We start from the raw sequence: 12,681 nt of genomic DNA, 5'->3' as shown, positions 1-12,681 counted from the left end.
AAATGATTTGGTCGTACATTTTTGTAATTCATAGTCATTCCCAACAGCCATAACAGACACAAAAATTCAATGCATCACATTATGTGGTTCAGATACAGCTGCCTGTGATTATACACTTGGCCAGTAGGTGGTTTCGTGAGCACATGAAGCTTCGAGAAATGAACCCTTTCTCGAACCAATTGGCTGAAGTGGTTCGATGCCTCATGAGGCTTCATCTCACCATCACTACACACTAGCAACACGAAAGACAGGACGACGGACAAAAGACAACAATCCAGCAAGAGACAAGGGAAAGACTGACACAATATATAGGGGGGGGAAACATGTACGACATGAGACGGTTACGAGCCGAGAGTGGCTGAGGGCAGGTGGGTCCGTGTACGTAATGTTATTTCGTTTTTTCGTTTCATTCCGAATACGGAAATCACGTGGTTTTTTCGTTTTCCGTTTGAAAACCAAAAACGGAAAAACGGAATACCACCTCCGTATCTCGTTTCTGCTGTCTGAAACCAAAAACGACAGAACGGAAGTGCTTAAAATGAAGTCAAAATAAAAGCCAGTGATACATATTCGGATTAACCTTAGAAGAATATTAATTAATCAATATAAAGAATAAATAATTAAACGGGGATATTTTAACGATGCAAACACATAGCAGGGTAATGTTATAAGAATATTAATTTGTCAATATAAAGAATAAAGAATTAAACCTGGATATGTTAGCGACAGTGGTGACGACGGGAAGTTTAATATTCATGTAGCCTACACAGCAAGAATCACCTTCTCACTTAATCGTTGCATTGTTTGATGCAACACAGTTCCTAATATAGATTAATCAAAGTAATGTTTCTGTGCAGAGACTATATTTCCACCGCAGAGTAAACGGTTCACCTTTATACCGCTAGATGGCAGTATACCTGTTATTGATACATATGTATTTAATGCCGTTTATTTCCTCTGATATTTATGTTCATGGTTAATTTCCAGCATAGTTGTATACATCATGTATTTACTTGTTTTATTTGGGTCATTTTGGAACTAAACATTCCCACATGGAAGAGTGAGGATATGATGACCACGAGGCAATACATATTGACAATTGAAAAATAAAGAGACAGTTGAGTTTTTCTTATTAAGCAGCGTTCAGTTAGCACCCAGTCACAGCACCACCTGTGCTTCACCTGTAACCTTCATTACTACATCATCATTACATCAACGGTTAATGGGGACACGTCTTTTGTTTTGTTTTTCGTTTTATGTTTATATGCATGTGTGTGTATGTATAGTGTGTGTGTTTATATGTGTATATGTATGTATATGTATACGTATGTATGTGTGTGTATATATATATATATATATATGATTCTTTGAAATAAGTTTTTTCGAGAAATCATAGGTTAGGGCACTTATAAGCTCGTTAGCTTCAGCCTCGACCCTTTCGGTCAGCCACTTTCTTCATTTGTTGAATTATGAGTGTTGTATATTTTGCTGATTGAAATAAACTAAATCATCATCAACATGTAACCTGTTCTGTTGTTACTCTGCAGTCTTAGCCCTCTGACTACATCACATCATCATCATGTAGTACTTTGGTCTCCAGAAGGATGGAGCTCTGTGTTGTGTGTGAACATGTTCTGAGGAGTTGACTCCATGAGTTATTGTATCAGACTGAAACATGGAGAGCAAAGCTCCTCACATCTCTAACATGTCTCACATAGTTTATAGTAGTGATTGTTAGGAGTTGTTGTCTGTGTTTAGCCGTATGGCTATATCTCTGCATGTACATTTAGATAAGCCATATTCAGCTCAGAGCCTTGTTTAGCTTATAGAATATGAATGAATATACACTTTTATTAATCCCCAAGGGGAAATTAGTTCTCTGCATTTAACCCATCCTTAGTTATTAAGGAGCAGTGGGCTGCGGTGATGCGCCCGGGAAGCAACTGGGGGTTCAGTGCCTTGCTCAAGGACACTTCGACTTGCAACTAATGGGAAGAGCGGGGATCGAACCCACAACCCTGCGGTTGCAGGACGGCCCTCTTACCCCACATGACCTTCTTTAGCTCAGAGCAACAAGTCATGGCCTTCTTTAGTTTAGAGCAGCAAGTCATGGCCTTCTTTAGTTTAGAGCAGCAAGTCATGGCCTTCTTTAGCTCAGAGCAGCAGGTCGTGGCCTTCTTTAGCTCGGAGCAACAAGTCATGGCCTTGTTTAGCTCAGAGCAGCAAGTCATGGCCTTCTTTAGCTCGGAGCAACAAGTCATGGCCTTGTTTAGCTAATAGCAACAGGTTTAGCTCAGAGTAGGCCTAACAGGTCATGGCCTTTAGTTTAGAGCAGCAGCTCACATGTAGCCTACTTATATCTGATCCAATGACATCTGCACACTTCTAGATTCGTAAAGAAAGACAATCTTTGGTATTTTCTAATTCTTTATGTCAAGCACAAGTTAACTACTCCCTTAAAAGAGGGAGCCTTCAGAATTAGTGGTAGCATTGCATTAGGATTACATTCTTGTATTTGAATTGTATTGCTGGATCTCAATTCCTCTGATTCTTCCATCTGCAGTCAATCTGCTCGCATGATTTACATCATCAAAGTTTTGCCTTCCAAGAGCTGTTCCAAATGAAAAGTGAATGTCAGATGTATGAACCGTCCTGACTGAGCTTCACTGAAGCTTCATACCTGCTACAGGCTCAGGTCAAAATGGTGTTTAGTATTATGTGATTTACTAGGTTGGCTCAGATTGTTTATCATTGATGTTTGTTCCTGCTGTGTGATTGTAGTGCTCAGACATCAGCTGTGTTCTGAGTGAAGCAATAGGTGTCAGATTGACATCCAAACTGAGGGTGTCAGGGTCCGTAAGCTGCCCTTCATAAACAAGCGAGGTTCCCAACCACATAGGGGTCCTCCTCCAGTGGGAAATCTTCACACTGGGTCCAAATCTGTGATACCCGGCTGTCGGGGAGACCGACTTATTACTTTTTAGCCTGAAACAAGTGATACAATGGTGGCTAATGTATGAAGTTATCATGGCTTCACCGCCCTAAACCGGCTGCAACCGTCTTGTGTGTGTATATTTTGGGGTGTACGTTTGTTACCTAGGTCAGAGGTCGCTGAACAAGCCATCTTCCAGTGCCTTACAGGGCAGGGGGTCAACACACCGTGTCACTCTCAATAGTTGGTGTTACAGGTCCAGCCTTTCCCATTAGAGATTAAAAATGAAATTCGTGCCAGACTTTGAAGACATAAGTGTTTATTCAAAAAGAACATATTTCTCCCTTTAAACCCCCAACATTTGAAGAAAAGAAAAAAACATCCCCTTCAGTTGAACCAAATAAAAAGCACAGACAATAACAATTTGGACACACAAAAAAACATCAGCGTTGACAATTTCTCCTTGAGATGTCGATGAGGCCTTTGAGTCCATCTTTGAACGGTTGTGGCAGATTATTCACTGCATTGTCCAGCAGTCCACTTGTATCAGGGCACTGCAGAGCAAATCCCCTCACTGCAGCTTCCTGGTCCTGTGAACTTGGAAACGGGTTGGTGCCAAAGTCTGACACTCTGTCAGTGAGCCCACTTCCTGGTCGTACCAGTCTGCAGCCACAGATGCATTTGGCAAAAGGTCTGTCGACAGCTTATTTGGGCATCCATCTCTGGCCAAGTCATTTGGGATCCCCCTCCCTGTAATAATAATTCAATGTGGCTGTCACAACCATGCCATGTATTGCAACATGCTCCTTCTAGTATTTGATTCAACATGTTTAAGAAACATTCAATAGTAAAACATTTTGAAAATAATTATTCACATTAAAAAAGGCTTGAAAGACCAACCCGAAGACATACCAGGAATCCTGTGTGCATTCCATGCTTGCACAGTTCGGTTAACACCGATCTGGGCCAACTGGCATGTCAAAGATGACACACAGAACCGAGTCATCTGGTCCTCCATGTCCAGCTCCTCCTGATCCACCAGTTCGACCAATGCAGCTTTCAATGGGTAGTTAACTCGGTTGTTAATTTCTGGCCAGATTCTCTCGATTCTGTGATTCTGTCATTGCAAAATAGAGACATTTTCAGATTCTTGATAAACAAATATTTTCCCGCCCCCAGACTAACTTACTTTCACACATTTCAATATCTTCAGTTAACCATTCTGAATAATTAATGAAAGTGTGAAATAGTTATTTAATTACATGTTGATTAACTTTATAATCAGCAAAACCATTGTATGTCGATCACCTTTGTCGATGGTGTTTGGAGATATGGTGGCCTTTCAGTGTTGTGGCGGTGGCTGGCCAACTTCTCCTGCATGAAAAGAGTGAGGTAGAACTCCTTTCCATGATCCACTCTGACCTGGTCCCACATCCCATATTCCATTACTGCACTCCTGCAAGAAAACATAACATTGGCAGACAGCAGTATGGAGGGTAAGGCTAATGGTGTCAGATACATTTACAAAATGTGTAGTAGGTCTTGTGTTATCAGGTACTGATGAGGTGAGATGAGTTGTAACTTGCTGCTTAAAAAGGGTTTCTGTAGTTTTCAATAAGTTTAATTTAAGTCCTTTTTTAGACCAATATGAATGCAATTTAATACGTTGATTCAAATCCAAACAAAAAATATATATATTATGAAGGTTTTCACATGCGACTAATCCCACTAAAATTGAGCATTTTCTTTTAACCCTTGTGTTGCCTTCGGGTCATTTTGACCCGAATCAATATTACACCCTCCTCCCGCCTTTGGGTCATTTTGACCCGATTCAATGTTTCACCCTCCTGTTACCTTTATATTTACTAACATATTTTACCCTTTGGGTTCAATTTGACGCCAGCAATTAAAACCTCCAGAAAATTATTAGAATTAATATTGTTTTCCAAGTTTAAGTGTGAGGCGCTCATTGTTTGTTTGTTGACTACCGAAAGAACACCGACATTAAACATTGAATGGGGTCAAATTAATCCGAAGGCGGGGGGAGGGTGTAATATTGATTCGGGTCAAAATGACCCGAAGGCAACACAAGGGTTAATACATTAACAAGCCATATTGAATTTAAATCCACTTTCGAAAATGTGCGTCTCTTCCTAATCAAGTACATTTTTCAGAGCTGACAAAATGGTATTCAAGAAATTGTAAGATATTTAATTTTAAATGCATTTTTGTCTTTAAGGACCCACAGACACCCTGTTAAAACACCTCATAAAATGGGGATGATTTGTAATGTTTAGGGTACAAGGACAACAGTCTTTTCAATTACCTGTAAACATCATTGTAGATGGTGAGGTTGTTCTTTACAGGCATAGTAGCTTGTCCAACAATTTTGCTGCAGAAGCCATCTATTGCCAGCACATGAGTCACGCCAAACATGACAATCTTCTCATTTTGGTCCATGTGGATTTTGTGACCCACATAGGCTGCATGGTAAGGAACAGGGTTGAGGTTCCTTGCTCCCTTAAACACAGACAAAAAAGAACATCATGACCTTATTGAATAGCACAACATATTCTAATTTGAGAAAAAAAACCCAACCTGGCATCGTGCCTTATGGTAAGGTGGGTGAATGTTGCGCAAAACAGCTCCAACACGACCCTCTGATGCGAAGACACCTGCAGCTGCAAGACTCCCAGTCATCATTTTCCTGCCATAGGTAGGACCACCCTGAAGATAAAGAAAGGAATACATGTTGCATTGTAATGTTAAGCCATGAAATGTCAACTTCAACTCCAATTAAATTACTATTAATTGTTAAGTGTTTTGAATTATAGATGATTATGAAAACTAGTTGCAGTTTAAACATGTTTTACTCGATACATTTTCATAGTTGTAAGAGAAAAATGTAATTAGCAGTAGGCTACATTATTTAGTGGGATTCAGATGTTGACCTTTAATCAGATCTGTGTCTAACTTTAATGTTAAAAGATGTCGTTATCATTTGTTATTGTAATAAATACAAGCAAGTTACAGAATGACGTCACATGGATCACACTTTACGGCAGGTATTTGCGGCTGGAGCTGCGTGGAGCTGCACAGTTTTCGGACCGTGTTACAATAACTATATAACTACTAAATACAATAGCTATTATGGAGTCCCCCTCTTTGTAAATGTGGGACAGTCTTTCTTACCATCTGTTTGTATGAACCATCTATATCCTGCCTGTGTGCCCGGCCATCACCCCACGAGAACCACACTTTACAAATGTTTCTCATTTTCCCCCTAAATACACCTTTATTGGACATGGGACACTAAGGTAAGGCTTTCTTTCATGTCTCTCCTAATAAATATGGTGCTCTAGTACTTCTAATAGACTGGGTGACTGAGAGTGACACACACCCTGTTCAGGGCTCTCAAGTTTTGAAGACAGGCAAGAGTGATATTTCTGCAGATCCATACGACTGCACCAAGAGGATGACTATGTGCTGGCCTTTGGTCATCTTTTATAACATAATTTATGCATATCAACACTATAAATGAACATAACTAAAGTTTACTTTCAATACAAATCCTTTATGACTCATTTGGTTTGATTTTTAGTGGGCGGGTCATTATGACCCTGAACACAGGTGTCTCATCTCTATTTATCTACATCACCCCATGAAAATTTTCTACTAAATGGTAATAAAATGTAGGAGAATATACATGTTATAGTAAACTAATGCAATTTAATTTAGATTTAGATTTTTTCAATGTACCTAAAAAATTGTTTGAACATGTATTTTCATTAAATCTATGGAGGGTGAATAACTCAATTCCACTAAAACTGATTGGATTGTTAGTAATGGTGTTGGTGATGAGGTACAAACTATAGTTATTAGGATGTTTTTGTTTCTGACCACTTTTGGGTCAAACTGACCCGGGAGCATGACGGCTGTATGTCAGAAACGAACATAACAGGAGGGTTAAAGTATAACATACTAACCTTACACACACTTATAGTTTCGTTGTATGCATTTTTTCGCGCAAATAAATTAACTGCACCCTACCTGTGTTATTGCATTGGAGACTGCAGCTTCAAGTTGTTGGTCCGTCACTCGCTGTCTTTTTAACCCGTGGTCTTTACAAAACTTCCGAATATTGGCCACGGACGTTCCTCTACGCAAGCCACATTCAAATAGCAAGTGTTTTTTTATGTCCACATCACTACAGCCACTATGCATCATTTGTTGTACAATATCTAAGTAAGGTAACAGGCTGGAGTCCATCTTGCGTGCTTCAGTGCAAAAGGGTGTATATAGCAGTGGCGAACCTAAACACGTCTACTGCGGGAGATAAACACAGAATAAACTCAGTTACCCAAAATGCAACCCTTTGTAGTGTCAACTACATTTAACCCTCCTGTTATGTTGCGGGTCAAATTGACCATTTGTTTCTTTGTAAATGTGGGACAGTCTTTCTTGCTCCCTCCAACCATATGTTTCAAAACACACACACACACACACACCGACACACACACACACACACACACACACACACACACACACACACACACACACACACACACACACACACACACACACACACACACACACACACACACACACACACACACACACACACACACACACACACATTAAGTGAGAAGGTGATTCTTGCTGTTTACATGAATATTAAACTTCCCGTCGTCACCACTGTCGCTAACATATCCAGGTTTAATTCCTTATTCTTTATATTGACTAATTAATATTCTTCTAACGTTACCCTGCTATGTGTTTGCATCGTTAAAATATCCCCGTTTAATTATTTATTCTTTATATTGATTAATTAATATTCTTCTAAGGTTAATACGAATATGTATCACTGGCTTTTATTTTGACTTCATTTTAAGCACTTCCGTTCTGTCGTTTTTGGTTTCAGACAGCAGAAACGAAATACGGAGGTGGTATTCCGTTTTTCCAAACGGAAAACGAAAAAACCACGTGATTTCCGTATTCCGTATTTGGAATGAAACGAAAAAACAAACTAACAAAACCTACACGGACCCAGGTGCTCCGCCCCGATGCGCGCACACACGCCGGCATCGGAGCTCTGCAGCCCGCGAGACGGCGACCGGGTCCGTGTACGTTTTGTTAGTTTGTTTTTTTGTTTCATTCCAAATACGGAATACGGAAATCACGTGGTTTTTTCGTTTTCCGTCTGAAACCAAAAACGGAAAAACGGAATACCACCTCCGTATTTCGTTTCTGCCGTCTGAAACCAAAAACGACAGAACGGAAGTGCTTAAAATTAAAGTCAAAATAAAAGCCAGTGATACATATTTGTTTTAACGTTAGAAGAATATTAATTAATCAATATAAAGAATAAATAATTAAACGGGGATATTTTAACGATGCAAACACATAGCACGTTCAATTTGATAATTTAATGACTTTTCCTGTAACTAAAAACATAATTTTTCTAACAAAGGTATATTATAACATGTAGGAACTTGATATATTTGACAAAAATAAATGTTGCTTGATCTACTTATTAGTGTTGAGTGATCTTCTGTCCCTGCGTTGGGCGTCTCTCGTCCATGCATGCTCTCTCAGAACCTGAAACGAAAGGGACAAAATGCAGACCGCGTACAGTCTCTGCAAGGAGAGTCATTCGTCCTGCTCTCAACACTGAAACGAAAGGGAAAAAGATCGTTGCAGTTAAAAGTTTAACCGGTGCCTGGGCCGCCACAGTGCTGACGTCCAAGTTGAAGCGATTCTTCTGTCCCTGCGTTGGGCGTCTCTCGTCCTGCTCTCTGAACCTGATGATGTGGGTCCTACTTACACACTCTGAGAGTGAGTAGTGTGATGTCACTAACGACATCAGCTCTCTTTTAGTGAGCAGTTTGATGGGATCAAAGCTTAATGTGGAGATCATATTTGTACGGCTGAATCCTCCTAACATTTTATCAAATTATGTAAATCGGCTTTGTATGATCTTCGTTTGTAGTAAATTACGTAAAAGTATACGATATGCCTCTATAAAACCTGCTGGGTTTAAAGTAGTAGAAATAGAAATACTAACAAAGTACAACTGTTACCTTAAAATTGCACACTGCAGTATACAGTACGACAGTGATACGGAATTATTGCTGCAAAAAAAACTGCTCTGTAGTTAACGAGTGTGGTAGTATTTTATGATATATATACTTTCATATTGTACTTACTTTTCTTGCTTCTTCTCTCTGTGGATCCGTGAAGCTCGCGAGACTCCTCCTCCGTGAGACCGATACGTCGTCATGGCTCTCGACCAATCACAACACAGAACAATTTGACGTCGCAGGACTTTCAACCGGAAGAGAGAATGTAAACAAAGTAACTCGTTGAGGTTGAGAAGCGATGACAGTAGACGGTTCTCCCGCTTTACAGCAATTGGAATAGTTACTCGGAACCCTTGTTTGTAAACGATGTAATGTAATCGACGGAGTGAGTGGTTGAGTTATTTTTTATTCCAAGGTCTCCATGTCGATAACAGGCAACATCCATTAGCTAACTGCTAGCTATCGTTAGCTAAACACCTAATTTCCCTGCGATAATAATAAAGAGTTAATAAGATACCAGCACCAATGCCTCAAGAAGAAGAGCAGTCTCTTCCGCTGGTTCGCTCCCTGAACAGTCACGTACCCATCAGTGCTGTGTTTCGAAACCTCAGTCCGCGTGTCGTACGACCACTATGGATAGATTACAGCGGGGAACCTCAGGCTTACGTTGATTTACAGCCAGGAACGGGACGAGAAATGGCCACCTTTATCGGTAAGGCAGCTTCTATTACAAGCCAACGGTACTTGTGCGTTTGGTATTGCTGCTTTTCTCAGGTTCGAGCTCCGTTTCTAGTGGTGGAAGAAGTACTCAGATATTGTTTTTCAGTACAAACGCATTAGCATCGTAGTCTAAAGTACCAACAGTAAAAGTTCACATTGTGCACAATGTCCCTTTGTGTCACTCCTGCGACTGATGCTTTCATCCCAGGATATTGTGGCCCTTTTAGTTCACTGAGACATGGGGTCATTTTTTTATTCTGATTATGAGTCACACAATTGGTCACCCATTAGGTCCCTGTGGACAGACCAAAACATGTGACCTGATGACTTTGAGTTCTAAACTTGTTTAGTATTAGAGTTGCCACTGCAATGGTACAGTATCACTTGTGTGCAGTGTAACACACACTCATTTGATGGATTGTTTACCCAGGTCACCCATGGATGTTCAGAGATGCAGATTCTGATGAGCCACTGAAGGTGAACGGCAAAGAACTGTTTCTTCCTAAACCAGCAGAGGGTAGAAATGCTGATATTACTTTACCAGGTAAAATAAGCCACTTTACTTCAGGTTTTAGCCATTATCATCACATGTAATGCATTACTACTAACATACATACAACCAAGGGTACATTTATAATGTACTAAAATCTCTTTTTCGGATACTTCTACCACATTGCAAAAAAAACACAGGTGAATGTCAATTGGTTTTGGAAAGTACTTAAATTAGGACGATTCTGTAATTCCTATCCTAAAATAAAAATGTTTTTATCCAAGAGGCAGTTTGGAAACATGATTTCTGTTAAACCTATAATCCTAAATATCATCCTAAACTGAGAAAAGATAGGATTTCAGACTTAGGAAGTTTCTGTAATGAGGCTCCAGTATAGCCTATGCTTTCCTCCCTCTGTTTTCATGTTTTTGTATCTATCATCTTAAATCCTTGAATATTTCGGTGCAGGTTGATTTTCCTTCTGCATCTTTGGATTTAATCCAATAAAGAAACTATCGAAACACACGTTAATGGCACAAACACGCACATGGCTAAACATAAGCTGTAGACCGATGGCACACGTGAATGTTAGGCTGATATGAAGAAGATTATAAGATAGCAGTGTTTTTTTGACCGCCACTCGGAGTTCCTTTCTATTTTTTGGGAGTTTTTCCTGATCCGATGTGAGGTCCTGGGACAGGGATGTTGTATGTGTACGGATTTTAACGCCCTCTGAGGCAAATTTGTAATTTGTTTGGGCTATACAAAATAAACTGAATTGAATTGAATTGCTGTTGGTTAGCAATTGGCTTTTATAACTGATGACTGTAAATTTAAATTGTGTGGACCCAGTAGTAGAGGTGAAATGCTGCCCCTTATTCCTTTGGATCAACTTACACACTGCACCTTTTTCTTCATTTATTTGTCAGAATTACTGTAAATGCACCCGTAAAACAGAGCTACCTATATTTACACTGGTATCATTTTGATAGTTTCTGCAATTTGAAGGAAATGTTTTCCCTGCCTAACAAGTTCTTAACATTTGACAAACACTTGTTTGTTCGGTTTACACAGTTTACAGCCTCAAGGATCGCGCTCTTCAGATTATTCGGCGCCTGGTACGAGCAGAAGACTACAGGAGGTTGGAAATAGCACGATGTCTCCACGAGGAGCTGGAAGATCAGCCCAGTATATTGAAAGATCTCCACCGCATGAACCAGCGAGTAGAGCAGCATCTACTGGAGAGGATCCAATGCCAGGAGGAATGAGGCATGTTGCTGGATGGATAATGGCCATGTACGGACAACAATGTTATATTCCACACGATTAGAAAGCAAAGAAGACAGAATTCCTGAAGTTGTAAGATTAAATGTTCAACTTAGTTTTGGGTTAGTAAGCAGCTGTTGCAAACATTTCCCTTGAGTTCTGACGTTTGCTGCAACTGATGCTCTGCTGCTTGTTTTATTCACGCATTGGCTTTGGTCAACGTCGTCCTCTGCAGAAAAAAATCTCTCTTTTAAGAAGTGGAGATTGTATATAATGTGATTACAGCATATTCAATTAAATTGTATTGTTTATACCCTAAAATGGTATTTAAGGATTGTAATGGTTATTCCTAAGAGGCCACTAGAGAAATGGTGACATTTAAACCATGAATGCCTGATAATCTTACTCGCTTCTCTATTTTGTTCTACACAGCTGGGTTCTGTCATTAGTATTCTCTCAAAAAAATCCTCTTTGATCATACACACCAGACAGAGTTTTTTTTTGTTTTTGTTATCCATACAGTGTTATAATTGATCTTCTGCCATTGATATCCCATATATCTTGCAGCTGAAAAAAAGTATAATTTGACCTTGTCTTTACATTTTTAAGACTGGGCTGTAAAACAGTGAGTGAGGATTTTATATACTTTTGTTTTTGTCTACTTTGTAATTGTTCCTCTGCCAACATGTTTTAAATATATACATCATTACTGTATCTCAAAGACCATCATTGTTTATTTGTGTAATAAATAAAGTAACATATATATTTCTTACTGTTTGAAAGCTGTGAAAGACTTGATATTTTAGTTATTTGCTAAGTCTCTTAAGTATGCAGATAGATTGATAATTAACTGTAACATTTTAAACAGTCATAAAACAAAAATCATAAAATTGAGACTTAATTTCTCAAAGCATTTAGGGTGACATAGATGTAAGTTGGTGGAAAAGTAGAACATTACTTTTTGTTTAATTGGTAAGTCTGACGAAGTGATGAAGCTGCTCACTTTGAGTACTTAATACAAATAAAGTACACATCCAATAGTGTCTGTTTTGACAACACATGATGACCTATGACTGAGTTGTAGAGTTGTGTGTGTTTCGGAGTGTATTCATTGAATGGGAGTGCTGTCAAGTGCCTGTAAGTTAACTGGTATTATATCAAGTTTGGTATAAGCTGAATAACTGCACATAGTT

The 12,681-nt window shown here is 39.3% G+C and overlaps 2 protein-coding genes across 5 annotated transcripts; one reads left to right on the top strand and one right to left on the bottom strand.

Moving 5' to 3' along the window:
- Window positions 1-3,231: 3,231 nt before the first annotated feature.
- Window positions 3,232-8,517, bottom strand: LOC130208261 (uncharacterized). Of its 3 annotated transcripts, none has more exons than XM_056437290.1 (6): window positions 8,463-8,517; window positions 5,531-5,659; window positions 5,259-5,452; window positions 4,241-4,388; window positions 3,845-4,049; window positions 3,232-3,682 (listed from the first exon to the last, which is right to left on the bottom strand). In XM_056437290.1, the coding sequence occupies exons 2-6, from the start codon at window positions 5,633-5,635 to the stop codon at window positions 3,504-3,506; spliced, it is 831 nt and encodes a 276-aa protein (XP_056293265.1). In that variant the 5' UTR covers window positions 5,636-5,659; window positions 8,463-8,517; the 3' UTR covers window positions 3,232-3,503. The 3 variants fall into 3 exon arrangements, with proteins under 3 accessions (XP_056293265.1, XP_056293264.1, XP_056293263.1); XM_056437289.1 differs by lacking the exon at window positions 8,463-8,517 and adding an exon at window positions 6,983-7,400 and having other exon boundaries at window positions 5,543-5,659; XM_056437288.1 differs by lacking the exon at window positions 8,463-8,517 and adding an exon at window positions 6,983-7,397.
- On the top strand, window positions 8,475-12,256 carry vhl (von Hippel-Lindau tumor suppressor). 2 transcript variants are annotated; one of them, XM_056437291.1, is made up of 3 exons: window positions 8,475-8,767; window positions 10,163-10,276; window positions 11,297-12,256. In XM_056437291.1, exons 1-3 carry the CDS (start codon window positions 8,512-8,514, stop codon window positions 11,488-11,490), a joined length of 564 nt encoding a protein of 187 aa, XP_056293266.1. In that variant the 5' UTR covers window positions 8,475-8,511; the 3' UTR covers window positions 11,491-12,256. The 2 variants fall into 2 exon arrangements, with proteins under 2 accessions (XP_056293266.1, XP_056293267.1); XM_056437292.1 differs by lacking the exon at window positions 8,475-8,767 and adding an exon at window positions 9,197-9,724.
- Window positions 12,257-12,681: the final 425 nt, after the last annotated feature.

Source organism: Pseudoliparis swirei, chromosome 18, assembly GCF_029220125.1.
Source record: "Pseudoliparis swirei isolate HS2019 ecotype Mariana Trench chromosome 18, NWPU_hadal_v1, whole genome shotgun sequence".
Classification (NCBI taxonomy): domain Eukaryota; kingdom Metazoa; phylum Chordata; class Actinopteri; order Perciformes; family Liparidae; genus Pseudoliparis; species Pseudoliparis swirei.
The sequence above is the reverse complement of the archived record's forward strand: the minus strand, read 5'-3'. Positions and strand labels throughout refer to the sequence as shown.